Below are 26,802 nucleotides of genomic sequence, written 5' to 3'. Positions count from 1 at the left end.
ATATAGAGATATACATACTTGACTAGCTTTAGTGTACTTGTTTAATAACCTGTCTGTGTGATACAGCTGGTGTGCAATCGTTTTCTCGATTGTTGCCCGTTCACAAAACCAAGTTGGCACATTCGGTCAAAATGGATATGAAACAAAATGACATTTTTTAAGGTAAAGAAAAATGTTGCCCAGCTCTGGCAGCAGAACTTTACAAAGCAGGGGCAAGCAGACAGCAGGGGTGGGGGGTGCTGGGCCACTCTGTCCACACTCAGCACCCCCAGGCTTTGAAGAACCTCAGCCAGGTCACACGGTGGGGGGCTGCACTGCATTGGTGTCACTGAGAAGCAAAATACCTGCACAACTTCCCCCTTCCTGCAACTCCCAGCACAAATACAGGCTGGGCAGAGACCTTTCACTCCCAAGGAAGGCAGCTCTTCCCACAAGCACAGGAAAGTGAAGTGCTGTGAAGCGTCGTCAAGGTGCAAGTGACCGGTATGATTTTCCCCTCTGTGACCCTCACACCGAATAAGCACAATTGAATCTTTTGGGTTTTTTTAAGGAAAATGTATTTTTGTGAAAATAGACTTTATTATCATAAAATTTGATATTAAATAAAAACATACCATATCACCAACACTCCGGACACTGTGCTGGCATCATTCACGTACCTCAGGGAACTGTCCTTAACACAAGTACCCCACCAAAACATGCAAAGAAAGAAACACTGGAAAGGATAGAAACCATGTAGTACAAAACTTTCCGTGGCTTAGAAAGGGATGTGTCTGAACTCAAAGAACACATCATCTCATATGAAAATAGCTGCAAACTCTCCATCCCCAGCTCTGCTTTCCAAATGCTCCAACTCAGGAGCGGCCCATTCAAACAGCCAAAGAAAACTGTGAAAGAGGCAGACACCAACCAACCAACCAACCAAATAAATAAATAAATAAATAAATAAGACAAATAATAACCAAATAAGGCGGAGTCCCCAGCCAGTGTGTGTGCTCAAAGTGAACCACAGGAGCAGCTTCCAGCAGCCCACCCCACAGGCAGAAGTATGGACCCCTTCAGGGTATCACTCCTCCCTGCATGGGAATCCTGGTGCCGAACAGGATTGAGGCAGTGTGGGATGCTCCTAGGCACAGCTGCATATTTACAGGTTGACAGAACAAAGAACTCACTCCTCAGCCCAGAGACAGCAAAGGGGATTCAAGGGAACAGAGAAGTGCAAATTTTCTTTGCGGGAAGTGGAGGAGTTAACACAACCTCCTCTGGACCAGAGAAATACCAGGGTGTGGAGGACAAGGGATCTCTTCCTTAGGGGCCAGGGCTTTGCTAGGAAAAGCCATTCAGCAAACTTACAGCCAGAATATGTTTTAAATGAAAATATTTACAGGGAAGTGGTGCACTGAGGGCTGTCAGGGGCAGGACACACTACTGCAGAAGCAGCTGTGTCCTAGAGCTGAGGCCTCACACACCCCAGTGCCATGATGATGTGTTCAGAGCCGTTGCCCACACTGGGTAGGCACCCATGTCTGCACTCTTAGCAGAGACCACAGCTCACAGACCCACTGGAGAGTTCTCTCTCCTCAACATACACTTTTCCCCTATGACTCTAGTCAGCTTATTGCAGAGGGCTTCTCCTGAATTGGCAGTTTCTGTGGGGACTGCACAGGCAATTTTTACTGAACAACAAATCCCTTATTAATTTTTCTTACTGGACCCAAGTTTTTTGAAGAGCTCTTTTCCTCTGAGGAAGAAGCCTCTCTTCTTTTTACTCTGACCAGTTACATGACTGTATTTGAGAACGGCCAGCGATGTCTGCTCCGGACACTGCTCACCCATGCCAAGGCAGGAGGGTGGTAGAGTAGGAGGAGTTGGTGAGGAATCGCTCTGCTCAAAAGACCCATCTGGATTTAGCTGAGTGGGGAAAAAGAGAAAACAAGAGAAAAAAGCACAAGTTAGATCTGATGAAGGACATCACAGCAACAGACATCTCAGCCAGAGAACCCTGCCTTCTCCCCACCAGCTGCCCCTCATCCTGCACAGCTCAGACCCTCTGTGCAGCTGCAGATCCAGTTAGGAAGTTTCCACTGGATTTAAACTTTCTCGTACCCATGACCCAGACACTGCCTGAGCTCAGACATTCTGAAATGCGTTAACTTTGGGCCAAGAACAGGACAGCAGAAAAGCCCCACTGAGGACATGGTGAAAGATGCTGCTTCACAGCTGAAGATGCTGTAAAAGAAGCATCTCCCAAGAGTATGGATTAATGGATCCTGATGCATCCATACATGGCTCCCTGGGCCAGGGGTCCTGGTGGACTCCCAGCACAATCCGGGGCATAAGGCAGGGCATTAAAAACAACCTATTAAGGGCTGTGAAAGACCTTCAGAAGTTCAAGAACACTCGCTAAGCTGGGAGGCTTCTGCAGCAGTGGCCATGAAGAAAAATTCAGCATCCTGCAGGGCATCCATCAGGTCTAGTCACAGGAGAGGTAGACAGCAAAGTCTGATGCTCTGCAGCGGCACCAATAACAGAGAAGTTGTTCATGATGAAGAAGGACATAGAGTAGTCTTGTATCAAGTGGCATGCAGCAAATAACGTGTTCCTAAGTCACCTAAGCATTTGGGAATGTTAACTGGACTCCAGAGTCCCAAATGACAAGCTGTACACTGTTCCTTTTGGAAAGGGCTTTTAGAAATCAGAAAGTGCCCTGGTCCTGGGCTCAGCTTCCTCTTTGCAAAATACAAATGGCAGGTCAATTCCAGCACCAGCCTTCTCTCGCTGAGTTTAGGTGTCTGGACAGGGATCATTTCTGATCTGGTAGGACAAACTTTCCCAAGAAGCTGCAAAGTTCAGCAGGGAAGAGCCTCTGGGTTTCTGAGGCCTTAGAGACCACTTGTGCCACTGCCTTCTCTTCCACACAGCTTTCAAAACCAGAATCTTTCAAGCTCCCAGCTGTACATCCTATCCACAACATGAAAGTGGCTGGAGCTGTTCCAAGGAAAAGCCTTCCTCATGAAACATCCTGCCCTCATCATTAATCTGCTTGGGTCGTGCTAAGTCAGGGAGAGCACCAACAGGGAAGATGTTAGTGACAGCGCAGCAGGGCGCTCTACCTGGGGTAGGAGCATTCCAGAGAGCACAAACATTATCCCTGCACAGGCAGTGAGGGAGAATCCCAGCAGCTGCTTGCAGTGCACTGACTGGAGTGATGCACAGACAGAATGTGACTGCCAGAGCCACAGCACAATTATGTTACATACTGTGGGCTGGTTTATTTAAAGTTTCCTGGGGCAAAAGCAAAAGCAGCACTGCTCCATCACCCTACCTCCTGTGTGACAAAGAGCACAAGAAGAGCCTGTGACCTCTCCTCCCCTTGCAGGCTGCACTCATGCTGCTGTATTCCAGATGCTTCACTCTGCTCCAGGAAGAAAGCACTTCTGAATACAAGATGAGCAGGAACCTCTTCTCTGGAGTCAGACCCAGTACATGCAATGCCTATGGAGTCAGTTCTGAGCAGCCAGGAGCACAAGGCTTCTAGAGAGCTCCAGAAAGATGAGAGACAGCTGCAGCCTTGCAGCAATCGGTTTAAACTGTCCCAAGTAACAGTGCCATCAGACTCTTACCTGACACAGTGTCTCTGGCTACAGGGACAGAGATGGAACTCCTCTCTACCTCTCTTATCTACAGGAAACAATACAGTGGCTGATTCTTCCTGAACTCACACTTTATCTAGAAATCTTGTTCCACAAACTTGCAAAGGCACTTCTGTGATTCTCCAGATATGCAGCACTGCCAAGGACATGTTGCCAACAGCTCGATGGCACAGCCTTGCCCTTGTGCAAGCTTGTGTTCTGCCTGCAAGGTCAACTGCTCCAACTAATGCTGAGGCACCAGCTGTGATCATCGGTAGCTCCTGTCTGCACACACAGGCAAGCTGCAATGCTTGCTGTTTACTGCCCAGGTGCTAGTCAGGTTTGAGAAGTCTATCAATAAATCTGGATTAATCTAGAGGAACCATTTTCAGCCAGTAATGTAAGGTTTATGGAGGCAAAGAGAAAAAGTAAGCCAGATGAGGGCTAACTTGGTAGCCTACTGTGTGAGCTGTGTGCAAAAGTAATAATCCGTGGGCTCAGCTACAGCAACCATTTATGCATTGTGCACAAAAAATCCTTGGATAAAATGCACAAAGATAATGGGCTCACTTCAGAATGGGTCTCACCAACACACAGCGAATGATCTCCCCTATGAAGCTCAAGCCTTGGGCTCTGGCTTAGGAGCCCCAAAGGATGTGGGAGTGATGTAAAGCCCCCTGTCCAGGCAGGTGCCCTTAATCACTGGAAACCATTTTATCTGGCAAAAGTGGGACAGTTTTAGTGGTGATCTGAAGCAGCCCAAAACCTTATATAATTTCTCCTGTAGAGAGTGATGCATGAAAGACTGCACACAAAATGAGAGGCTGGTACCCAGCCCAGCTCACAAATGTCACCATTAGTCACTGGAATAAGGATGCTGCAGTACCAATGTCACTAGCAAATATCAAACAGCTAAAGTGAAGTGACTGACAGTCTCCTGGCTTTGTAGCGGGAAGTGCTGTTGATTCCCAGCTGTGGCATACGATGCCCAGGCAGATTTCCATGCACAGAGGTTTCACACGCAAGCATGTGCAGATATTCTCAGAGGTCTCTATATGGCAGAAAAGCAACAGCAGTATTTCATGGATTCATCTGTTAAGAGACAAATGTTACTAAAATGTTTCTTCTTTAAGAGGAACATGAAGGAAAAATTGCTCTATCAGGACAGAGTAAAAGCTGTTAGTGTGGATAACCAGGAGTCATGTTCATTTTCAGGGGGCACTTTTCCATGCTGTCCAGGTACTGCTGCATTGCACAATTTCAGGAAAACAATGTTTGAGACTAAGGAAACCACAGATCTGCTCCCACTGCCCCCCAAAACCAGGGGTCTCACCCCACAGCCCCAAAACTGTTGCTTTAAGTGTTGTCAGACAGAACAATTATCCACATAAGGTTTTAGGGACTCAATGTTACTGCTTCCTTAAGTTGATGGTATGCAGGGAGTTTTCAGGACTATACTAAGGAAGGAATACAATCAGGAAGAAAATACCCTACATACGCGAAATACGGGGTGTGCTCAGCCTAAGCAGGATCTTGCAAAGGCTAAACAAAGCTTTAGCTGTTGATGTGCTGGAACAGTGGTAGAAGGCCAGGCTGAATTACAAAGCATGTAACTTCTAAACCTGAACACCCAGCACAGTCCCATCATGTCCCCAAAACCACCAGATAATTGTTCCAAACAACTGCAGTTCATGTGCCGAACGGGTCATGGCTTGTCTTTACTATAGGACCAATCTGGTAGGTAAAGGTCTGCCAGTAGAGGTTTTGAAGGCGGACTCGCTAGCAGAGCCCCAGCCCAGCCTGTCAAACTACAAGCAAGAAAAGGAGTAAACTACAGGTACATGACAGTTCAATATGCTAGGCTGGGTGGGAGATTGAAAAGATCTTCTCACATACACTTACATGGTTGCTCTCTCTCTGTCTATGTATCATTCATATCTATCACTGGACTCTTCTCTTCCTCATTCTCTGAAGAAAAGAACCATCACGGGTGCGTAACACAGGCAGAAATAAATACATGAAATCAATTAGAATCAAACACTTTCTGTAGGTGCTTTATAATCAGTCCTTGACAGCAACTGTGTATTACTGATGCAAAAATACTCCTTTGACAGCTGCAGCATTAAAGCAACTGCTCCCAGTTGGTGAGCATGAGCGTTTTAGGGCCCGAGCTGGTGACCATAACTTCTTGGATACTCTTCTTTGCGCTCTATTTTTCTTATTGCTTAAGAATCTAATCCCCAAATGTTGTCAGTTTGAAAGTTAAACTGCTTCACTTTTTCAGTTGCCAGCAAGATTTACTCAGAAATAAACCAAAATTATCTACCTTCCCCAGTGCAATTTGGAAAGTCAATTGCCCTTATTCTCAGGCCTTCAGCAGAGCAGCAGGAAGCAGGGAAGTGTGAAGAACAGATATGCTGAAACCTCAAATCCAAGAAGTTACAAGCAATTGAAAAATCACTCCTGATCATGCTGGAGAAGCTTCTGTTAAGAGTGGGACTAGCTTTAACACATGTCCAAAGCTCTGCTGCAATACCACGGAGCATATGCATGCTGGGTCTCAAGCTGGATATGCTGGATCTCAAGCTAGGCCTGGGACACTGATGGGAGTCTGCTTCGCCATGCTGTCTTTCAGAAGATTCAAACAAGACTTCTCCAGAGGCTGCCATGCATCCTTTGCCCTTTTGCATACCCCCCACTCCCTCCACCCCAAACCACAGCAGCAAAGGTGTTTCTGTTTGTGTTGGATGCATCAACAACACAGTTTCCCAAGCAAATTCCTTAACTCTATGGAGTGAGGATGTCATCGGGGTTTGAAAAGCCCCAGGCATGGCTGTGTGAGAGAGTTCAGTCCGGCTCAGGGATGGCCCCCAGAATATGTGTGTTTTACAGAAGGAGGTTTTCCCTCTGCCTTAGCCAGGAGGTGTTCTGCCCAGACGTACGGATGCTGCGATTGCTGTGCCAGAGTCAAAGCCTCAGTGAGGGCAGGTTCTGTCTCTCCTCAGTAATCACTAAGCAGATTCATAAATGTAGCTAAGTAACACAAGTTTGGTTATGAGCAGGGTAAATGTACTGCTTTTAAAGGGGGACAAGCAAGCCATTCCTATCTGGAAGCTGTTCAGATGGATCTGGATTGCACAGAACAAGCAGGACAGCACACAGTTAAAGAGGGTTAAGCCAGAATCACCTAGGAGAGGCCTCCTGGTGAAGCAGGGAAGCAGCAGGACAGGAGGCAGTCTGTCACTACACAGAAGCAGCCAACCAAAAGTCATGCTTAGATAGTGTGGATTCCCACTGAAGTAAAATTGGTTTAATCACCACCAACTGAATTTTCCAAGTCCCCACACTTCAAGCTGAAGAATAGCAGCTCATGGGTCAGCCAAGTACCAAAATTACCTGACCTAAGGCAACATCTTCCTGCTTTACAGACCCAGAGTTAGAGCCAGTGCAAGGGGAAGCTCTGCTGGATCTCTGACAGAGAAAAGCCGAGACAAATGGAAAGATATGAAAGGCAGGCAAGCCCAAAACACCTATTTTATGTGGGTTGGGTTTATCACATTTGAAAGGCATTTCTGTTAAAAAAAAGGTGTCATGAACAATAGGAGAACAGCAAGCAGGGATATCTGAGCCAAAGTGCTGCATCCAAAGGAACAGTCACCACTGCTAAACCTAGCACCAGTGGAAAGCAGAGAGAAAAGTGGAGGACCAGCAGCAAGCTGAGGGCAGTGAGCAGGATCAGCTCGAGCTGCTGGCTCAGCACCAGAACAGACAGGACCTTGATACCTTGGAAGGCTCGTGACAAAGCCTGGGACATGGCAGGTCAACTGGTGTCGCAGTTTCCTCCCCAGTAAAACAGAAGAGATAAGAGAGGGATGCAAATAAGAATGCTAGAAATAACGGCAGATTTGTTGCATATCTTACCCTGTTGTATCAGCCAAATTCCTGGTTCTTACACACCCTTAATAAAAGGCCATTAGCTAAGCAAGTGGCAGATCAGCTATCTGAGCCCTGAAGGTTACCTGAATTTCCCCATGGTTTCTGGGAGAACCGAGGCTGGGGCTGGCATCTGAAACAGGTCCTTCTCCCTGCTGGCTAATGCCAGAGAGAAGGGTTAGATCTGTAACAAGCTATAATATGAATTAAACCCTTTTTCATTTTACTGGTTTAGGTATCCTTTGGCACCCTCTATTCCAATTGATGAGTTAATTTGGGAAGAGGGAATAATTTTGAGTGGGAAATTGGAGAAGGAAACCCATCTGAATGCTTGTTTTCCCCCTGGGAAAGGGAGACTTGCATAACCTTGGGGCTCTCAAACCCTGGTAGTAACAGCTTGATAAGCACATTCTCCTGGACAGCATGCTAAGGCACATGAAAAACAACAAGGTGCCTGGTGACAGCCAGCATGGCTTCACTAAGGCGAAATCCTGCCTGACCAATTTGGTGGCCTTCTATGATGGGGCTACAGAACTGATGGACAGGGGTAGAGCAGTTGATGTCATCTACCTGGACTTGTGCAAAGCATTTGACACTGTCCCACACAACATCATTCTCTCTAAATTGGAGAGATATCAATTTGATGGATGGACCACTCGTTGGATAAAGAACTGGCTGGATGGCCACACACAAAGAGTTGTGGTCAATGGTTCAATGTCTGGCTGGAGACCAGTAACGAGTGGTGTCCCTCAGGGATCAGTGTTGGGACCGGTCTTGTTTAACATCTTCATCGCTGACATGGACAGCGGGATTGAGTGCGCCCTCAGCAAGTTTGCCGATGACACCAAGCTGTGTGGTCCGGTTGATATGCTGGAGGGAAGGGATGCCATCCAGAGGGACCTTGACACGCTTGTGAGGTGGGCTGATGCCAACCTTATGAAGTTCAACCATGACAAGTGCAAGGTCCTACACCTGGGTCGGAGCAATCCCAGGCACAGCTACAGACTGGGCAAAGAAGAGATTCAGAGTGGCCCTGCAGAGAAGGACTTGGGGGTGCTGGTCGATGAGAAAATGAACATGAGCCGGCTGCAGTGTGCGCTCGCAGCCCAGAAAGACAACCGTATCCTGGGCTGCATCAAAAGAAGCGTGACCAGCAGGGCGAAGGAGGTGATCCTGCCCCTCTACTCTGCTCTTGTGAGACCTCACCTGGAGCATTGTGTGCAGTTCTGGTGTCCTCAACATAAAAAGGACATGGAACTGTTGGAACAAGTCCAGAGGAGGCCACAAGGATGATCAGGGGACTGGAGCACCTCCCGTATGAAGACAGGCTGAGGAAGTTGGGGCTGTTCAGCCTGGAGAAGAGAAGGCTGCGTGGGGACCTCATAGCAGCCTTCCAGTACCTTAAGGGGGCCTATAAGAATGCTGGGGAGGGACTCTTCGTCAGGGACTGTAGTGACAGGACAAGGGGTAACGGGTTCAAACTTAAACAGGGGAAGTTTAGATTGGATCTAAGGAGGAAATTCTTTCCTGTTGGGTGGTGAGGCACTGGAATGGGTTGCCCAGGGAGGCTGTGAGTGCTCCATCCCTGGCAGTGTTCAAGGCCAGGTGGGATGGTTTACTGTGAGGTGTCCCTGCCCTGCAGGGGGGTTGGAACTAGATGATCTTGAGGTCCTTTCCCACCCGAACTATTCTATGATTCTATGATAACCTTTGAGTCCCCACTATGGATTTAGATGCTAGGAGGAAAGGGACTGAGTATCCTAAACAGGTAAGCACAAGGGACCCAGACAACTTCTGAGTTTGGAAGATGATCCAGCAACCTACCCACAAACCTTATTTCTGAGTCAGGCCTGCTCTTTGCCAGAAGGCATCAAGGCTGTATTGTAGACCCTGTACTCACAAAGCTTGAAATGCCTGGAAGCAAAAGATGGGGCTGCAGGTGAAGGCTAAGGGAGATCAGGCAGCATTTGAAGATAGAAATGGGAGGTGGGCACAGAGAAAAGGAAGAGCTGAGCATGAAAAATAGGACAAGGAATGCTGCAGAAAGCAGGAAAGCTAGGGAGGCAAAAGTGGAAAGTTCAGCAAAGGAGGATACAGGGCCACATGCTTACTGAAGGACTGGTTCAAAGCCAAACTGGACCTGCTTTTACACACTTTGGTGGGTCTGGCACTACTTGATGGTGCCAAAAACCTTCTAAGAAGAACTGAAGGTGAAGTACATATGAGCTGGGACCAAGCTGAGTCCCTCCCTGCCTTCCACTCTCTAGAACGACACAGAATATGAGGTCACAGGTGCTCCACCAAGTGAGGACTGAATCCGGCAGATGACTCAAATCTCCCACTTAAGCATTTGTTTCAAGAGCATCAGCAGCATAATACAAGGGGTTAGCTCAACCATTTCATTCTCTGCATTTGTGGGATGCTTTCAAAGCCTGAGGATTCATCTCACAGATCTGTTTGGGCAACTCCCCAGTGTGTTTTGAATTTATCTGGAAGCACCTCGGACTGGATTAAGACATATCTAACTCAGAATAGGTGGAAGAGCATTGGTGTTGGGAACTCCACAACTCCTTGGCTTGGGTATGAGCCTATCTGAGAAATGTCACATGTCTGGGAAGCTGCCTGAACTGCTTTGCTTGCAGCAGGATTTCACCACTGACCCTTCCGTGGATCTAAAGTATTTGCTGGTGGGCTTTGGGATGCACTCTTTGCTTGTCTGACCACAATGAGACTAAGGTGCCACATTGTGCAGGAAGAGCTCCTAGCACTCCTAAACCCCTGAGCATTTTCCATGGGATGAATTAAGCTGCATGCACTAGTTTAAATGATTCCATCAGAAGCTGCATGCTGTGCAATGCCTGTCTCCAGCCACATCACAGTTGGATGTCTGTACGATGCAGAGTCACACAGTCTTACCTGGCTCTCAGCACTCAGTGGAAAAGCTTCTTTATCTTTTGAATGCAGCTCCTCAGCCATGCCTCCATCCAAAGGTTCAGCTTCCAAGAAGTTAGATGGGACAAGTCCTCTCTGTTGGTTCAGCTCTCCCTGCAAGATCAACATTCAGTTCTCACACCAGCTTTCCTGGCTGATGGAGAAATAAGAAACTGAGGAGCAGTCCCATGCAAGGAAGGCCAGGCTGTGGTCTGAGAGAAGCCTGGGAACACACTCATGCTGGAAGGATCCTCAGCAAATTCCATGACTCACATTCTTGCTTAGTTGCTCAGTGAAACAATTCAGAGCATAGAAACACAGAAGGGAGTAAAGGAAGAAAAGATGGCAGATGCCATGACAAATGTATTCCAGCAACATGGTCACTTCTACAAATTCAGATCACTCCCACTGCTATCCTGGAAGCAACTGGAATACGACAGTGCCACAGGCTTTCCAAAGGCCTTTGATTTAGTCTGGTATTTATTTCTTTTGTAAAGAATGAAGTCCTACTGGTACAATGTCCTGCAGACATGGCCTCAATGCTCACTGAGGTGCAGAGCTGCAAACCAAACTTGGCTGTATGCCTAGAGAATTGTCTCCAGTTCAGCAGGTGCTTGAGTGAGAGAAAACCAACCCCAGCAATGGTGTTTGGCCAACACTATGAAAGAAGGCAAACAAAGCATTCACAGTGATCCCCTCCAGACTCTACCTGAAGCTGAACCTCAACTTTGATGTGTGAAGACACACTGCTTCCTATGCAGGGATCCAAGGGCCAAGGATCATGTCTAGCACACAGCTCACTGGCAGGCACAGCCCCAGGTATGCATGCACAGTACATGAAAGAGCTTGTGGAGATATGCTCAGATGGGTGTCACTGTACATCTGTATTTTCACGTTACCACTGTAGCCTCCTGCACTGGATGAGAGCATGTGTCTGAGTGCTTGGCGACAAATCAGCTTACAGCAGATGCTGATGCAGCAGATACATGTACAGAACAATGCACCCTAGGCTTTGGGAAACATGCAGTCAAGTTATGCCAAGAAATAAACTCAAATCCATCTGCATATTGTGGTTACAGGAACATGGACTGCCAGAAACACCCTGCCCTGCAATAAGCAGATATGGGCTTGGCTTTTTTTGCAGAGTATTTTGTTCCCTGATTTCTGCTCTCCTGCCACTAGATGGACTCCAACGACTTCAGATGTAGCCACTGGCCCTTCCCAACCCCTGTACTCACATAATAGAATCCATCATCATCCATGGACCCAAACACAGTGATAATGTCCCCAGCACTGAAAGTCAGTTCAGCCTGCAAAGAGCAAGAGAACAATGGTCACAGGAGAAGCGCTACCTGGAACGTCTGGCCTGAAACACCAGGTCACCCTGGGCTTCTTGCACATGCTTACCCTGCGGGAGGGAGGATGCTGTATTAAGACTTGCAGGACCAGGACGAAGAAGGGCAACTGAGGTGGGTAACTGTGGACCTCAGTGCTAAGGAAGCATTTCATAAATTCAGACAAGAGCAAAGCCTGTTTCTTAAACCAGTTTTAATAAGGCTTCAAAATAGTGCCTACAACCTGTTCTGGAAAGGTATGTTGAGACAAGCTGAACAACCACCAAAACCACCTTGCATTTCTTTAAAGGTAACTACTCAGTTCTGCTCCTTTGCATGAGCCTGTTCTGTATGCAATGCTCAGAGATTAGTCACTAGCAGGAATGCATACAAATGGGAAGATCTGACCTGGAGACAGAACATTACCACGCAACATGTCACCCTCCATCACATCCTCCTGTCAGACACCCCAGCAGGGGCCCCCTGGAGCACAAGAGAAAAGACAAAGGTGGAAGCAGTCTCCACCAACAGAAGAAACTGCCCAGTTACAGCAAAATAGCTACTCTAAAAAAAGGTGGAGTCTCCAAACAGGCTGTGTCCCACTCAAGACACGCTGGCTTTATATGCACTTCACAGAAGCGTTAGCTGGAAGTGATCTACCTCTAATACATTTACCTTATGATATCCCTAGTACTCAGTTTATCTCTGGAGGCTGCAGGTTCCTCCTGCTTGCTGTGAATTATTTTGTTGTAGCAGAAAGACACTTTGAGGGAACTTCACTCACAGCTTCACACAGAAGGGCACAGCTGATCCTACTCTGTCCTGGTGCAAGTTCGTAACAGCAACTGCAGGCTTCTAGCAGAACAGCTGACCAGATTTCCTGGGATTGTGCACAGGGACCACTTCCAACAGTGCAGCAGAACTGGACCAGCTTGTTTCAATAATGTGAGCTCTGCCCATACAGCAGGTTCTAGGAAGAGCAAATTACTGCAGAAAATACAGCCATACAGCCATCTTCTTGTTGACATGAGCTCAAAAGCATTCTTTGGCTAATGCATGCTCTCACTAAGATAATCCTCCATCCTTAAAACACTCTGTCCTCAGCAGCAGCCTGTCTTGCTCATGAGATGCTCATGAGTCACCTCTTGGCCATACACTCCTCTCTGACGCATAGAAACAATCTGAATCCAAACCCCATGTTTCTGTTTGCTCAGAGTAGACTAACACTGCTATGGAGAAAAGAGAGAAGAGAACAGAGCATGTTCTAAAGTAGAAAGGTTATTTTGCAGAAAGGATTCAGCACTGCTGTCTTTCTACCTCAGACTTATCCACAAAAACAGTCTGGATTCTGTGTAGGGACTGCTTGAAAAGCAAAAACTTAGACTATTGGTCCATTAAATTGGAGCCAAGTCTTCTTGCTCGAACAAAGACCTACACAGGTATTCAACACAAAAGGCATGCTCCAAGACACACTCAGTTGAAGTATTAGAAGTCCATTCAAACTGTTAAGCAGGTTTTCCCTTTTGCCAGAGGGTGCCCTCGATCAGCTGCTAACAGCAGGGGCTGCTTCCTCCTGCCACAGACCTGCTAAGCCCCATCTAATCATTAAGGGATGCTACAAGGCCATGAGACACTCACAGAGTTTCACTGAGACATCCTGAAAAATCACTAGGGGTATATTGCATCATGTTCTTCACAGGTAACTGAACATGGGTATCAGAAAGTGCATGAGAACATATCAGCAAACTGCATTTTATGACTTTAGCCAACCCCTTTTTAGCAGTAAGATTGCCAAGCTACAATGAGCACTTTGGTCAAAACAGAGACAAATGTCTTGGGACAGATGAAAAAAAGAAAGAGGGAAAAGAAACCTAGGAAAGGTAAGCTGGTGCTTACCTCTACATCTGCATTTGGAGAGCTCTCCTTAGGGTTATAGTCAAAGACAGCCACCATACGATGAGAAGTAAGCAGTTCAGCCTCACAGTCTTTATGCTTCTGCCCTGCAGGACAAAAATAAAATGCAATATCCTCAGCTGGAAGTTCCAGGACAAAACCCAAATCACAGCAACTCCTTCAACATTCTTGGAGTGGACTGAGTAAAAAGAATACCAAGGGGGCAACTGAATGGGTGAGAGATCTCAGAGGCCATAGAGACATTTAGTACAATAATCTTCTGATCTCCTGTGTAAGCACAGAAGTGGGAACATCTCCACATTCCAGCATCCTGGTGTCCTGCTATATATACAGGAATGTATTATTCTATATTTTCTGATTGTACACACACACACACAAATATGTGTGTATATATATATGTACACACACAGGACAGCAGTCTCCTTATAGGGTCTTGAATGGATATTTCTCCTCCCTGCACACAATGACCTGCTACTCAGCTACAAAATTCATCCTCCAAGTGCCAGGGGAACAGCAAGAGCCCTGGAGAGCAACAGCCACAGCAGCAGAGCCCAGCATGAAGGGAAGCAGAGGCCTCATCATCCAGGAAACATGCTGCACTTTCAAAGCCACCCACTTGCTCAGCCAGGACTTAAGAGACCTCCTCTGGGTCTACAAAAGCAAAGCCTGGTGTTACAGGAGACACACACTGTCCGTTCCTCATGTCCCTGCTTCAGGTCAACACTGGATGAGCTACCAAGGGGTTTGCAGGCTTGGCCTCTTGGGCATCAAGGGATGACTGTGCACCTAAGCATAGTAAGCACCTTCTTGAGGGACCTTAGGTTTTAAGGACCACAGCATTGGATGCGTAAGAGATTTCTCTGCTTCTCCAAAGCACAACAACCAGTGCCCTTCACCTCAAACACTCCCTGTTTAGTCAAAGGCCACTGCACCCACTGCTATATTAAAAGAACCCCTTCATTTGTGAGAACCACCATTTTCTTACAGTGCTCTGAAGCACCACTACAGGGTCTTGCATAGGCTCTCGACTGCAAAATGTGTCTGTATTCTGATCATGCACTATCTACTCATAGTACAAAAGAGCAATTCTCACCTGCATGAGACTTGTACTTCTCCTGTTTATCCAGCCCTTCTGGGGGAAGAAAAGTTCTCATCAGTGACAGTTCATCTTTCAGCAGTGACCACATGACAGAACTGACAAACAACAGTAGAAAGAACAAAGACCAAAGCAGCAAACAACAGAAGCAAACCATTCATGCAACTCAAAGCCTACACCAGTAACCATGACTCAGGGACGTAACAAGAAGCAGAGGTCAAGCTCCAAAACTATACGAGACATCACTGTTGTTAAAAACTTAACAGCAGCACAGGGTTGGGCTCTCTTTCCACTTCCTAGCAGTTGTACAGAGACAAACATCTGAGGGTCCTGTAAGCAAGTAGCAAAAATTCAATGCAGTCTGTAACCCTATTGAGAAAAGCACAGAAGAAGCAGTGGGTGACACAGACCTTTCTTGGAGCGTCTGGGTTTTGGAGGAGGGATGCTTTGGCGGCGTGGAGGTGGAGAAAATGTGCCATTTCCTTCATAAAAATCCAAAAAAGCAAATAAATAGACAAGAGAAACACAGTGAAGGGAAAGTGAAAAGCATATTGAAGAGTGAACAGGCAACAGAGCAGCATGACATGCCTCCCCTGGGAAGCAGACGCCATGATTTCTATGGGCACAGCCCAAATCTCCATTTCTCATGTGTGGACTCAGATGAGGCATGATCCACAGCCCAGATACACACAGAAATCCACTGTATTTATGCTCCTTAGCTGTACCACAGTGCACATCAGACAAACTTTGCTACCCTTTATCTTTCAGAAGCAGCATCCCAAGGATAAAATAAAGCCTTGTTCCGTTAAGACTTGAAAAACACCAGGTGAGGTGCACCCCTATCAACTGCCTCAGGGGGAAGAAACCTGGGGAAGTTTCTAGCTACAGTTTCTGCACTGAGCAGCATCAATACAGGACAAGTCCCCAGATGAGCATGCAGAAAGAGCTTCCACACCAACCCCTCCAAGGCATCTTCTTAGTTACAAGGCAGGAATATGGGTTCGTGGCAGCAGGAAAACAACAGAGGCACAGAAAGCCTGGCTGCCAAAGGAAACCAGGTTTCCTATCAGCACGTACACATAAGGTATGTCTTCTTCACTACCACCACCCTCCTGAAAACCTTCAAACCAACCATGTTTCCTGGAGTCTCAGGGCTATTATGTTCCTTTATTCTTCTGAGGGCACGGGACAGAGAATCTTGTGTATCCACAAGTGTGGAAAAGCCCCAGTGTGAAAAAGTGCCTTACTCAAATCTCTTCTCTCCCTAGACATGAAAGAGGCCAAAGGACACAAACCTACCAAAAAATCAAATAGCCACAAAGTGAAAGCAAAAGACACCTTTGACCCCTGTGCTCCTCAGCATCAACCTGCCAGAGACCCACATTTAGGAGCTGGGCACTGTCAGCGCCATAGCCTCTCGGGCTGGATATTGGGTCTCACTACAGGGAAATGGAAACAAGTTGGACTGCTTTTTCTTGGCTTTTTTTTTTTTTTTTTTCCTTTTCAGCTGCTCCTCAAACTGTTTTGTTTTCCCTTCACTAGCAAGGATCAGCCTCATTCACACTCTGTGCTGAGTTCACAGACATGACACCTCAAGCACAGCAGCAGCTCCTGCAGCTGCAGATGCAGCCTCGGGCTCAGGCATGAACTGAGACGTCAAAACATCTGCCTCCCTCACCATCCAGACTTCCCTGCTTGCTACTGCAGCAGCCACTAAATAAGCCTGGGGACCAGCCCTAGAGATGGGTTTGGTGCACTGGCCACGCAGCTTGACAGCACAACTGAGCTTTCCACGCTTCAGCAAAGGGACACGCTCACAGTGCACACATAAAAGAGACACAGTACCTATGCTCTCCACCGGTGTGTCAGCAGGCAGGAACCCTTGCTTTAGGAGCTGCTTCTTGATCTCATTATTCTCCACTTGGACTTCTGATACCATGTTGCACGGAATGTAGCCCTCCCTTCCTGCACATTCACCCCTGTAAAAGCCATCAGCATCCTTGTCTCCACATACCTGCAAGGGAAAAGACAGGCCAGAGACTGTTGAAACCACAGGGACTGAGATGTACAGAGGAGAAAGGGAAGCTAAGGAAAATCCCAAGATGAAGGAGTCTCTGCCTTGAAGGTTTATGCTGTCCCTGGAACATCAGATGGAACCATACAGAGTAGAAGGTGTTCACTAAGGTGTGCTCTTACTTTCAGGATCTGTCCCTCCTTAAATGGGAGCTCCTCTTCTGCTGCATCAGGGTTAGGAGACATAGAAACAGGATCGTAGTCAAAGAGAGCCACAAATATTCTAATGCCATCATCTTTAACAGAGGTTTCTGAAGCAGTGCTCCTTGGAGGACCTGTCCACAGAGAGGAAACACAGAGAGAACATCAGTACCATTCCCCTCCCATAGCCCTGCACAGCTTGAATCCTGCCTCTCCCCTGCATTTCCAACCACCTCCCTCTCTCCTGCTGCCCAACTCTCTTTCCTTGCCCGCTCACCTGCACTGGAGAGCACAGGCTTCTGCATTTGGCTTCTTCTTACACTCTTGGTCCCTCTCCGGCTGGGAGCCTGCCAGGCGGTCCGAGGCAGCTCCTGGCCCCTAGGATCTTTGTTACTGGCCGCCTGCAACAGGAACCAACAGAGAGTTAGTAGCAGTCTCTGCCTTCCAACTTGCAGCAACAGCGCTCAGCCCAAACGCACTCCACAAAGAGCAGTGCATCCAAATGCAACATTCCTCTTCAGGGACACTCTAGAGCTGAAAGTACCAAGGGAGTTGGAAAACAGAACTAAGTACAGGCAGACAGCCTGCCAGGCACTAGTGACAATCCCCTCGGTGAGGACAAGGACACAGGACAGGGCATTTCGAGCAGGGGGGCAATGACATTACCATCATCATCTACACAAAGCTTCAACAATTCAGCCTATTTCACCATGGATTTTCATTGGGGTGCCACAGCCTCCTGCCATGGGGAGGAAGACCCAGTGTGAAAAGGAATACTGCATCGATGACACTCGGTCAGTTAGCAGGAAAAGCAGAAGCAGCTAAAACAAGAAAAGCCATGGAGCAGCACAGAACTACAGAATCTCTCAGATATTCTTCCAGAAATCCCAGAGCAGGGTCCTTTCTCTGGACAACACTGAACAAAGCAAGATACAGGCAGGCCAGGGAAGCAGAGGGAAGCTAACGCCACTGCAAGCTGCTTCAAAGCCAGAATAGGAAAAGTCACCCAACCCTTTTGTGCAAGGAGGTGCTACGTATCCCCTTCGAAGGATGTTCGAGCCTCCTTCTCCAGCCAGGTGACTTACAGTCCAGCTCCCAGCCCTGCTCCTCAGAACTGCTCTCACATCTCAGTGCTTCCTTCTCCTGGCAGAAGAATCGCAGGTGCCGGCTTGGAGACCCAGCCCACTCCATCCCCTGCTCTTCCATCATTTCCAGTCTGGTCAGGTCCCTTCTGCCATCCATGTGGACAACCTCAGATTGACTGGAGCAATCACTCCAGTCCCCTTGACAGCTCTGGGACCTTTCTGGCCACAGCCTCCTCTCAGGGGGGGAAGCACAGATCGAATCCTCATCATCTTCAGAGTCATATTCAATGTCTATTTCCAGGCTCCTGGGGCTGGAGCAGCGCGGTGCCACCACAGCAGGTTCTGCAAACCCTGGAACCACTGCTTTCATGTGTTTTTTTCGTAGGGTGCCTTGTCTGGCACGACTGTACATATCAAACCCTTCTTTCGCACCAGCACTGCTCACAATGTTCAGCTCTTCCCTGAGGCTAGGAGCTCTGTATAACCCACCTCCCATCTGACTGCAGTTGCCCAGCAGACGACTGCAGTGCTCTGTTAAATCATTCTGTCTCTTCCTACCCATCTCAGACCGACTCCGGGTCTTCTCTCGATAATTACTTCCCTTCCTCTTGCTCCGAGCAGGACTTGCCACAGTCCCGGACTTCAGATCATTCTGCTGGTAGCCGCAGTTCCAGCTAGCTTTCCTCTGACTCCAGGCCGTCTGGACAAAGGCAGGATTTGCATGGTCAGCATCCCTTCTGCTCTCCTTAACACCATGCTCCTCCTGCAGCATCTGAGCAGACAGAGCCAGGGAGGTGTTACTCCCATCTGCCTCTAGAAACGGCTCCTTGATGCTGAGTGTCTTCTCTGTTCTCCCTGAATGCTTTTCCTGGCAGTCTTGAGGATCCGCCTTTTCCTCTAGAACACGATCCTCATCCTCATCTTCGTCCTCATCCTCAGTCACTTCAGGGATGCTAAACAATTTCTTGCTGTGGTTCTTCTGAAGCGGCAGCTCTAGTATTCTCTCCAGAATTTCCTCATCGCTGTCAGTATCACAAAGATCCATCTGTACCCAGCCCCCGAGAAAAGCCACAGCCAGGACAAGCAAAGGAAAAAAGAGAGGAAATAAACATTACAAAGAGAGGCAAAGTTATAGCTGATTCCCTCCCAGCACAGCAGGATGGAGCGGCGACTGTGGTCTGCAGCGAAGCAAGGGTAGGAAGCAAACAAGAGCAATGGGGCTTTGGCAAAAGACAATCAGATGAACTGACAATGCGGCGGAAAGTGAGAAAGAACAATGCATGGAAGAGCTCCCTCCCAGCCTCTGCCTCTACACATACACACAGTCTGCAGCACCTTTCATCCTGCCCACTGGGTTCCCAACAGTTTCAGCATCCCCTGTCTCGGATGACAGGGCAGGAGAGGCACAGCTCCTCCTGGCTGTTCACTGCACACCAGAGCTGATCAGTTCCCTGCCTCCGCAGGTATGAGTCTCACAGCGTGTACTCACACAAGGACCCACAGCCCTCCCTTACCTCTGTCCTTGCACTGAAACAGAAGACAGTGATCCTGTGCAGTGAGACACCCCTTGGAGATGTTGCTACTATGGAAGGACCTTCTCTAGGCCCTTCCCATCATCTGCCAAGGTCCAGCTCTACAGTGATTTATTGTCTGCAAATCCAGGTGAACAGAGTTGCCACAAATACACATGAAAACCCTTCACCTCAAAGGGGTCACACAGACTTGTATTTCACTTGCAGCTGGGTAACAGCCTATCAGGCTACATAAGGCTTTTGGGAAAACAGTGCTGAACTTTAAAATTTCCCTTGGACCAACTGAAGAATTTACGGTTTGTCTCCTACTACATTTATACTAGAATCAAAAGGGAGCATCCCAGATGTATAGTGTAAAGTAGGTTGGAAGTTACCTATAAAGGTCTCTTGTTCAACCTCCCTGACAATTTATATCATGACACGTTCTAAAAGCATTTACAAATAGCTTACACAGCATATGCAGTTCTTGATGTTTCAAGCTACTGACAGGAGCAGGCCTGGTCAGAGAGAATTAAAACTGAACCACAGTGGGGCAAAGGCAGCTCTAAGCTGCCTATTGATTATTCCAACCTTCATAACTCTTTCCAAGCAAAAGCTGGTCTTGAATTCTGTTCAGAACTGGTTGAAGGGGCCTCCAGAGGTCTCCAGTTTAATCTCTTAATTGCAGCAGGACCGCTGCAAACAGTAAATCAGTGTCTTTGCTTAGCTGAGGCTTGAAAACATCAAAAATGGGAGACCTCCCACCTCACTGGGGCCTGTTCCAAGGCTGCACCACCCTCCTGTGAAAGAAGTTTGTACACATCTCCCAAACAGGAACTTGTAACAGCTGCCTCTTTGTATATCATCTGCCAGCAACAAGACACCTTGGGCTATCTCATAATTTTAACCATCCTTCAAATAGTTGTACGCAGAGACAAGATCCCCCCTCACCTCCTCCTTGTCAGACCAAACAGGCTCAGCTTCCTCAAACTCTCTTCACAGGACACACGCTCAAGGCTGCTACCTTTCGTGCACCAACTAGGAATATTTGCAGTTATAAATGCAACCATGAAGACCAGTAAGACCTACTTTAGCTGTTTACAGAGTTGTGGCTTTTGCTTTTGAGTTTTAATATAATACTGGTTTCAAGAATTTAACAACTTAATTGAGGTTAAACTTTTTAAAAGCAGCACCTCTTCATTCTTTCATCCCCCAAATCCTGACAGAATTAGCTGAGAAGTCTTGAGATAACCCAAAATGTTACTAAATATGTAGAATCCTAGAAAACAGCGCTGCTGAGACCTGGCCCGCTTCAGTCACCATCTTCCTTCACTCTACAAGACAGTGTTAGCAACTCTGTGCCACAAAGCTTCCTGCCCCTGATGCCCTCTCCCCATTCAGCATCTTGTCATGCTCACACCCTCAACCTGTCACTGCCAGAACTGAAAACAATCACTTTATTAGGTCAAGAAGCACTAGTGTGCTGAAATCAACAGGATGTGTGTGGGAGGGTTTGGTGTTTCTTTCTCACACACAAAAAAGACAAACCCCCAAAACATTCAGGCCAATAAAGCATCCAGAAAAACAAGACAAAGAACAGCATTCTTGACTGTTCTGATTTCCTCTTTCCCCTTTCAGGAAAGCTGAGTTTCTTCCATTTTTCTTTCCAGTGCAATTCCAACAGCTGGAAGCCCTTTCAACAACTCCTTCCCAGGCAGCCCCAGAATCACCAACCACCAGGCTCTTCTGGGGCTCCTGATGCTGCACTTCAGGTCCCACCTGCCCACCTGGGAAGCAGAACTCCCTTCAGAAGGAGAAAATGACTGGCAGTACATTTACTCCAGAATAATTACTCTGTCTGTTAGTGATAGTTTAACGCTCACCAGATCCATCTGCGGCGAGCAGTCACACAGGTCAGCATCAACCAACTACAATGTTCTTTGGTCACATGAATAAAAATGAGGGCACTTTCTTGTTATGCATACGTACCACATTTCCTGCAAATCTTTCTGATTTCTCAGTCATTCAACCTCAATACTTCCCCTCATGCACATTCATGTCAAGTGTCATAATCTGTACTATGCCACCTTCCAGTTACGCAGTTCTCAGCACAAGACCTGTCACAGATGCATTACAACACACTAATTAGCTTTAACTGTTTAACTTGTCAAATGAATTTACAGGATCACTCACTGTTCAGCTCAACCAGTGCATCCTCACTTGCAGCATGTGAATTGCAAAGCCATAGCTCCTGCAGCTTCTATGAGCCACCCCTTCCTACAGAGAGCACCAAGGTCTATGCAAAATAAGCTGCGCTAGATTACTGCCATTCAGCATTGCCTGCAGGACTAAGGCCAAAATGTTACACATTTGTTTTCCCTTAGGAGAGATGATGGGTTGGTACAGGATTTACAGATGGGTGGACTTCACAGATTCTTGTGTGTTCGCTGTTTGTATCTATATTAAGAACTTGATCGATAGGATTGATTTTTACCCAAGGGTTCTAAAGTTCACATTGCATTGTGTGTTTTTCCAACTAATTAAACCCTGGGTACATTCATTACACATAAACACCCTACCCTCTAACAAAGAATTTGCATTTTTACTAGCTTAAGACAACACTGGAAGTAAAAGCAGAGCAGGCAGGAACTTAGCCAAGCACTGTTGAGAGCACTGGGCTCAGACCAACACCTCCTCCTCCTGTGAGCTGATGACATGGGATGGCTGCACTAGCGCTCCCCACAAGCATTACTCAGCTACAAGTTACCTTTTCCCCATTATCCCCGTAACATGTCTCTCTCTGGTCCCATTTCTTCTCTTCCAGAGCTTCTGAAGACAGTTCATCTTCTTCCTCCTCTTCCAAAATATCTGAAAGGTCAGAACTACGGCTGTGCTCAGCAAAAAGGGTCAGTGGTCGTCTTCCAATTTCAGATAATTTTTCTTCTTGCTATTGAAAATCAGAACAGATTTCCTCAGCCCTCTCAGACATTATTTCAGCAATAAAGTAGCACTTTACCTTTCTCTATCACATACAGCTAAAAGGTGGCAGGAAACACACTAGGCAGCACCCAGTGCTGCAATTGGCATGTGTCTATACACACACACACAGCCACACAAAACCAGTAGCCTGCAGAAGAACAGTACTGTGGAAAATCTAAGGGTGTCAAAAAAAATCCACATCCCTCCACGGGCACAGACATTCAACCAGCATTAAACAAACCTCTCTCTCCACTCTGGACATTTCTTTCATCACCTCTTTGCCTGGGGACAGCCTCAGGAATTCGTGGCAGCTGCTCCCACCCGTGCTTATGTCTCCTCGGAAGGTGCCCTCTGTGCCCTCAGCCTGGCTGGGGGAGGGCAGAGGCTCTGGGCTCAAGTGTTTCTCCTTTGTCTCTTTATCTCTTTCAGCACTGGCACCTTCTGGTGACTCTTCCACAGAGCACGCATGGCAGGTCTCCATACGTATCTTCAGACTGCTGGTAGATGGACTTTCCAGCTCTGGCGCTTTGGTTACAGATTGCTCCGTCTGGGAAACAAACCAAGAAAAGGTCATCATGAATAGTGATACCTAGTGGAGATACTGTGCCATACCTATGCATCAAAAGGATGCCCTTACCACCCAAAACCTAAACCCCACATGTTCTGCACTGCTTGTATATAAGTATTTTGGAAAGCAATTTGCAGCTGGGAAGGTTGGCCAGCCCTGGAGCAAATCCCTCCCTGCCTGCAAGTAGACAACAGTCTTTGCACTGCTGCAGCTCTGGCTACCACACATGGCTCATGGAAGCCACAGAAGTGGATTGACAACAGCTGGTTTTAGAGCAACAAGAACAGCCCATGCTATACAAGGTCAATTCCCACTCTCATGTGCCAGAGGAAGGTCCTACACACCAGCTTGCAGGTCAGCTTGAGCTGGGGGTGAGGATACTACCCCACTACTTCTTGGAGCTGGTAAGGGCTGTGAAGGGAAGGGGCATTAAAGAATATACATGGAGAGTACAAGTGCAGGGCCCCATGGTTCATCACCAAGCTGCAGTACAGAACACTTACAGATTTGTGTTTCCCTGTCAGCTCAGCCTGGTGTTTAAGGAAACCTCTGGGAGATGGAGGAGTGGAACCTCAGGAACAAGGAGGGAAAGGCAGGTCGGCCTTCATCAACCACCTCTTTCTGTAACCCTCACTCTAAGATAAGGCAGCCTCCACCTGATCTAAACAGGCCAAAAGCAGCCCTCTGGAAGTCTAAGGTGGAGGTTTTGCTGACCTCGCTTCTCCAAGGCCTGAAAACTCTATCATTTCATGATCACTTTGCCCAAGACAGCCACAACCATCACATCACCCACTAGTCCTTCTCTGTTTGTGAACAGCAAATATAGCCAGGCATCTCCCCTAGCTGGCTTAATCACCAGCTGGGTCAGGAAGTTATCTTCCACACCCACCAAGAACCTCCTGGATTGTTTCTTCTCTGCTAGATTGTACTTCCTGCAGACATCTGGTAGATTGAAGACCCCCATGAGAGCAATGTGAAACTTCTACCAGTTATTCAAAGAACTGCTTCATTTGGAGCTTCATCCTGGCTGGGTGATCTATAAGAGACTCCTACCAGGATATCAGCTGCCTCCCCCCGACCCTCAACCACAAACATTCAACCTTCTCACTCACAGCATTGATTTCCAGGCAGCTGATGCACTCCCTGACACACAACACAACCCCACCTCCTTTCTTTCTTTGCCTATCCCTTCTGAAGAGCCTCTAGCCATCTATCACAGCACTTCCATCACGCAAATCATTCTATCACGCTTCTATGATGGCAACTATGTCATGATTTCCCTGCTACACAATGGCTTCCAGCTCCTCTTGTTTGCTGCTCATCCTGTGGGCACTGGCATATAAGCATTTAAGTTGCCCTGTGGATCTGGCCTCCAACAGCAGCACGCTACCCCCTGGCTCATTGCTATTTAATTTCATTCTCTGTCCCAGAACACATGGTACTGGGCAGGAGATGTAAACAATTACCTGCACATCCGTCCCTTCACCCAGGCCTTGCAATTCTGCTTCCCTTGAAGGGACAGGCTTCGTGCCCTCACCAGGTAGCACTGTGCTGCCAGCTTGCTGAGGAGGCACAGTCAGGCATTTCTTGTCTTGTGCAGCATCTGATCCCTGTGGGGAAGTGCCTAAAACCTGCACCAAGGAAGTACTGGGAGAGGAGAGGTGAGGCGGTGAAAAGGCTTTCTCTGGCAGAGACGACACTGAGCCCTCGGGGCTGGAGGAGACATTAGTCAATTTGGCATCTGAGGTATCAGAGGGAACGTTCTGTCGAAGCAGGAGTGCAGCCATGTGGTGGGTTGGTGGGCTGCGCAAAGGCAGAGAGCCCCTGGGCTCTCCACGGGGCAGTCTAGAGGTAAAAGTGGTAGAAACAGCAGAATCTGAAGGTGAAGAGTGGTGAGAGGCTCGCAGCAAAAGTGGGGAAATCTGAGCTGGAACTGAATCCACCGACTCTCCATACAGAGACATAGTTCTCACAGACACCTCCCGGCACACCTGGAACATCTGAAGCTGGGACAAGTCCACCAGGACGCTCCCAGCTGTTGGAGAAGTCACTTCAATCACCTGCAAGCAAAACCCAGAGAGCAGTTATTTACTGTGCACACAGTGAGAGCGACAATTCCTGAACGCAAAGTTAACAACAGACCCCAAAGCTCTGGAGAGCTGACATGCAGAATTCCTACCCTTCTGCACAGGATCAGGGAAGAACAAACAGTAAACAGAAATTGTTGTCATAACCACTCGAGAAACTGGTTATTCTACTAAATATTACTATATTCCTTTTTGCTCTAGGTTTTAACTCTCCTTGTTCCCTGCACTTTAAAAGGCAATCACTTTTTTTGTCTTCCTTTTCACCTGCCTCTTCCCAGACTTCTCCTTTTTTGACCCATGTAGAGGAAAAAGCATTTCCATGATAAAAGAGAATCATCCAACACAGCAGCACTCTGGTTTTCACTGTGCTCCTTTAAACAGCTGTGGCTTGCTTCTCCCATGGCCAGTGGCACATCATGTGTGCAGAAGACTGCAAGCCACTTTTAATACAGAATATCCTTGGAGGTTCTTTACCAGTGCTCATACTGAACTCTGGGGTGCTTGTACACATCTGCTTTGTCTGTCCCTTCATTTAAAAAAGAGCTGGAGAATTACACCTCACTCTCATAGTGCAGAGACAAGCCCCAAGTGGTGGCAAGGTTGTGTACTTGTATCCTGTCTATGCCATGTGGATTCACTGCTCCTTCAGGTCACTGTTTCCCCAGTGATCAAGCTAGTTCCTAGGGTGAAACAGAGAAGGCTGACACTAATTGTTCTGGTTTGCTAGTGAAGGGTCCTGACACAGGAACTTAGCTTAGTTATACCAAAACCACATAAAAAAGTCTGGACATAAGTCTTTTTTGGTGTGCATGGGGCAAAGCAAACGGCCCAAGTGCTGTCACTTCTCTGATACCATTCCTTTCCAAGCCAAGGATTGTCACTGCCTCCTCATGGCATGTTTACTGTATCAAGCTTTCCAGGTCCTGAGGCTCTGCAACTGCCCTCTACTTCTGCACCAGCACACAGCCCCTCACCTGCACACAGGTCAACCTTGCACTGCACCAGCACAATACCTTCTGTCCATCCGCATACACAGCATAACCCGTGACTCTAACTCCATTGGAAGATCCTTCAGCATCAATGGTCACAGGTAACCAGCTGATAACAAGGATACCTGGCGAGGGACCAACTTCTACCTGGACATCCAAAGGAGCATCAGGTGTGCCTGCAAGAGACCAAACAGATTTTATCTCGTTTAATTCACTTTAGAATAAAGCTAAACTAAACCCTGGTTAGAACCAAAGAGAAAAGTCCCACACCAGACTTGCCCCTGCAGAACCATACCAGAATAACCAGGCTAGGCTAGGTAAATGATAGAACCAGAGAAAATAGAGTGTTCTTGTTCTATGAAAGCTTTAATGCACAGAAAACAGAACTTTGCAAAAGTAGCTGAGGCCAAGATGCAGCAACCCTTAGAGCAAGGTCACGGCAAACCATATCTTCCATGCCTGCAGAGACATGCTGCTAAGATCGGCAAAGAGAATGTCTTCCCAGAGCAAATGAAAACAAAAGAGAGAA

The 26,802-nt window shown here is 47.4% G+C and overlaps 1 protein-coding gene across 14 annotated transcripts in view; it reads right to left on the bottom strand.

The window, feature by feature from the left end:
• Positions 1-533: 533 nt before the first annotated feature.
• Positions 534-26,802, bottom strand: part of TSPOAP1 (TSPO associated protein 1) — a 67,270-nt gene continuing 41,001 nt past the window's right edge. For 5 of the 14 annotated variants that reach the window (XM_065695080.1, XM_065695093.1, XM_065695088.1 and 2 more), the window contains 14 exons: positions 26,298-26,449; positions 24,664-25,257; positions 22,871-23,176; positions 22,418-22,597; positions 18,066-19,184; positions 17,332-17,455; positions 17,037-17,188; positions 16,686-16,854; positions 15,251-15,322; positions 14,838-14,876; positions 13,727-13,830; positions 11,735-11,806; positions 10,482-10,610; positions 534-1,911 (listed from right to left, as the gene is read on the bottom strand). In XM_065695080.1, coding sequence (XP_065551152.1) covers positions 1,696-1,911; positions 10,482-10,610; positions 11,735-11,806; positions 13,727-13,830; positions 14,838-14,876; positions 15,251-15,322; positions 16,686-16,854; positions 17,037-17,188; positions 17,332-17,455; positions 18,066-19,184; positions 22,418-22,597; positions 22,871-23,176; positions 24,664-25,257; positions 26,298-26,449 — 3,428 coding nt within the window. In that variant the 3' untranslated portion in view covers positions 534-1,695. The other 9 variants (XM_065695086.1, XM_065695087.1, XM_065695081.1 and 6 more) reach the window with 9 other exon arrangements.

Source organism: Lathamus discolor, chromosome 14 (genome assembly GCF_037157495.1).
Source record: "Lathamus discolor isolate bLatDis1 chromosome 14, bLatDis1.hap1, whole genome shotgun sequence".
In the NCBI taxonomy this organism is placed as follows: domain Eukaryota; kingdom Metazoa; phylum Chordata; class Aves; order Psittaciformes; family Psittacidae; genus Lathamus; species Lathamus discolor.
The sequence above is the reverse complement of the archived record's forward strand: the minus strand, read 5'-3'. Positions and strand labels throughout refer to the sequence as shown.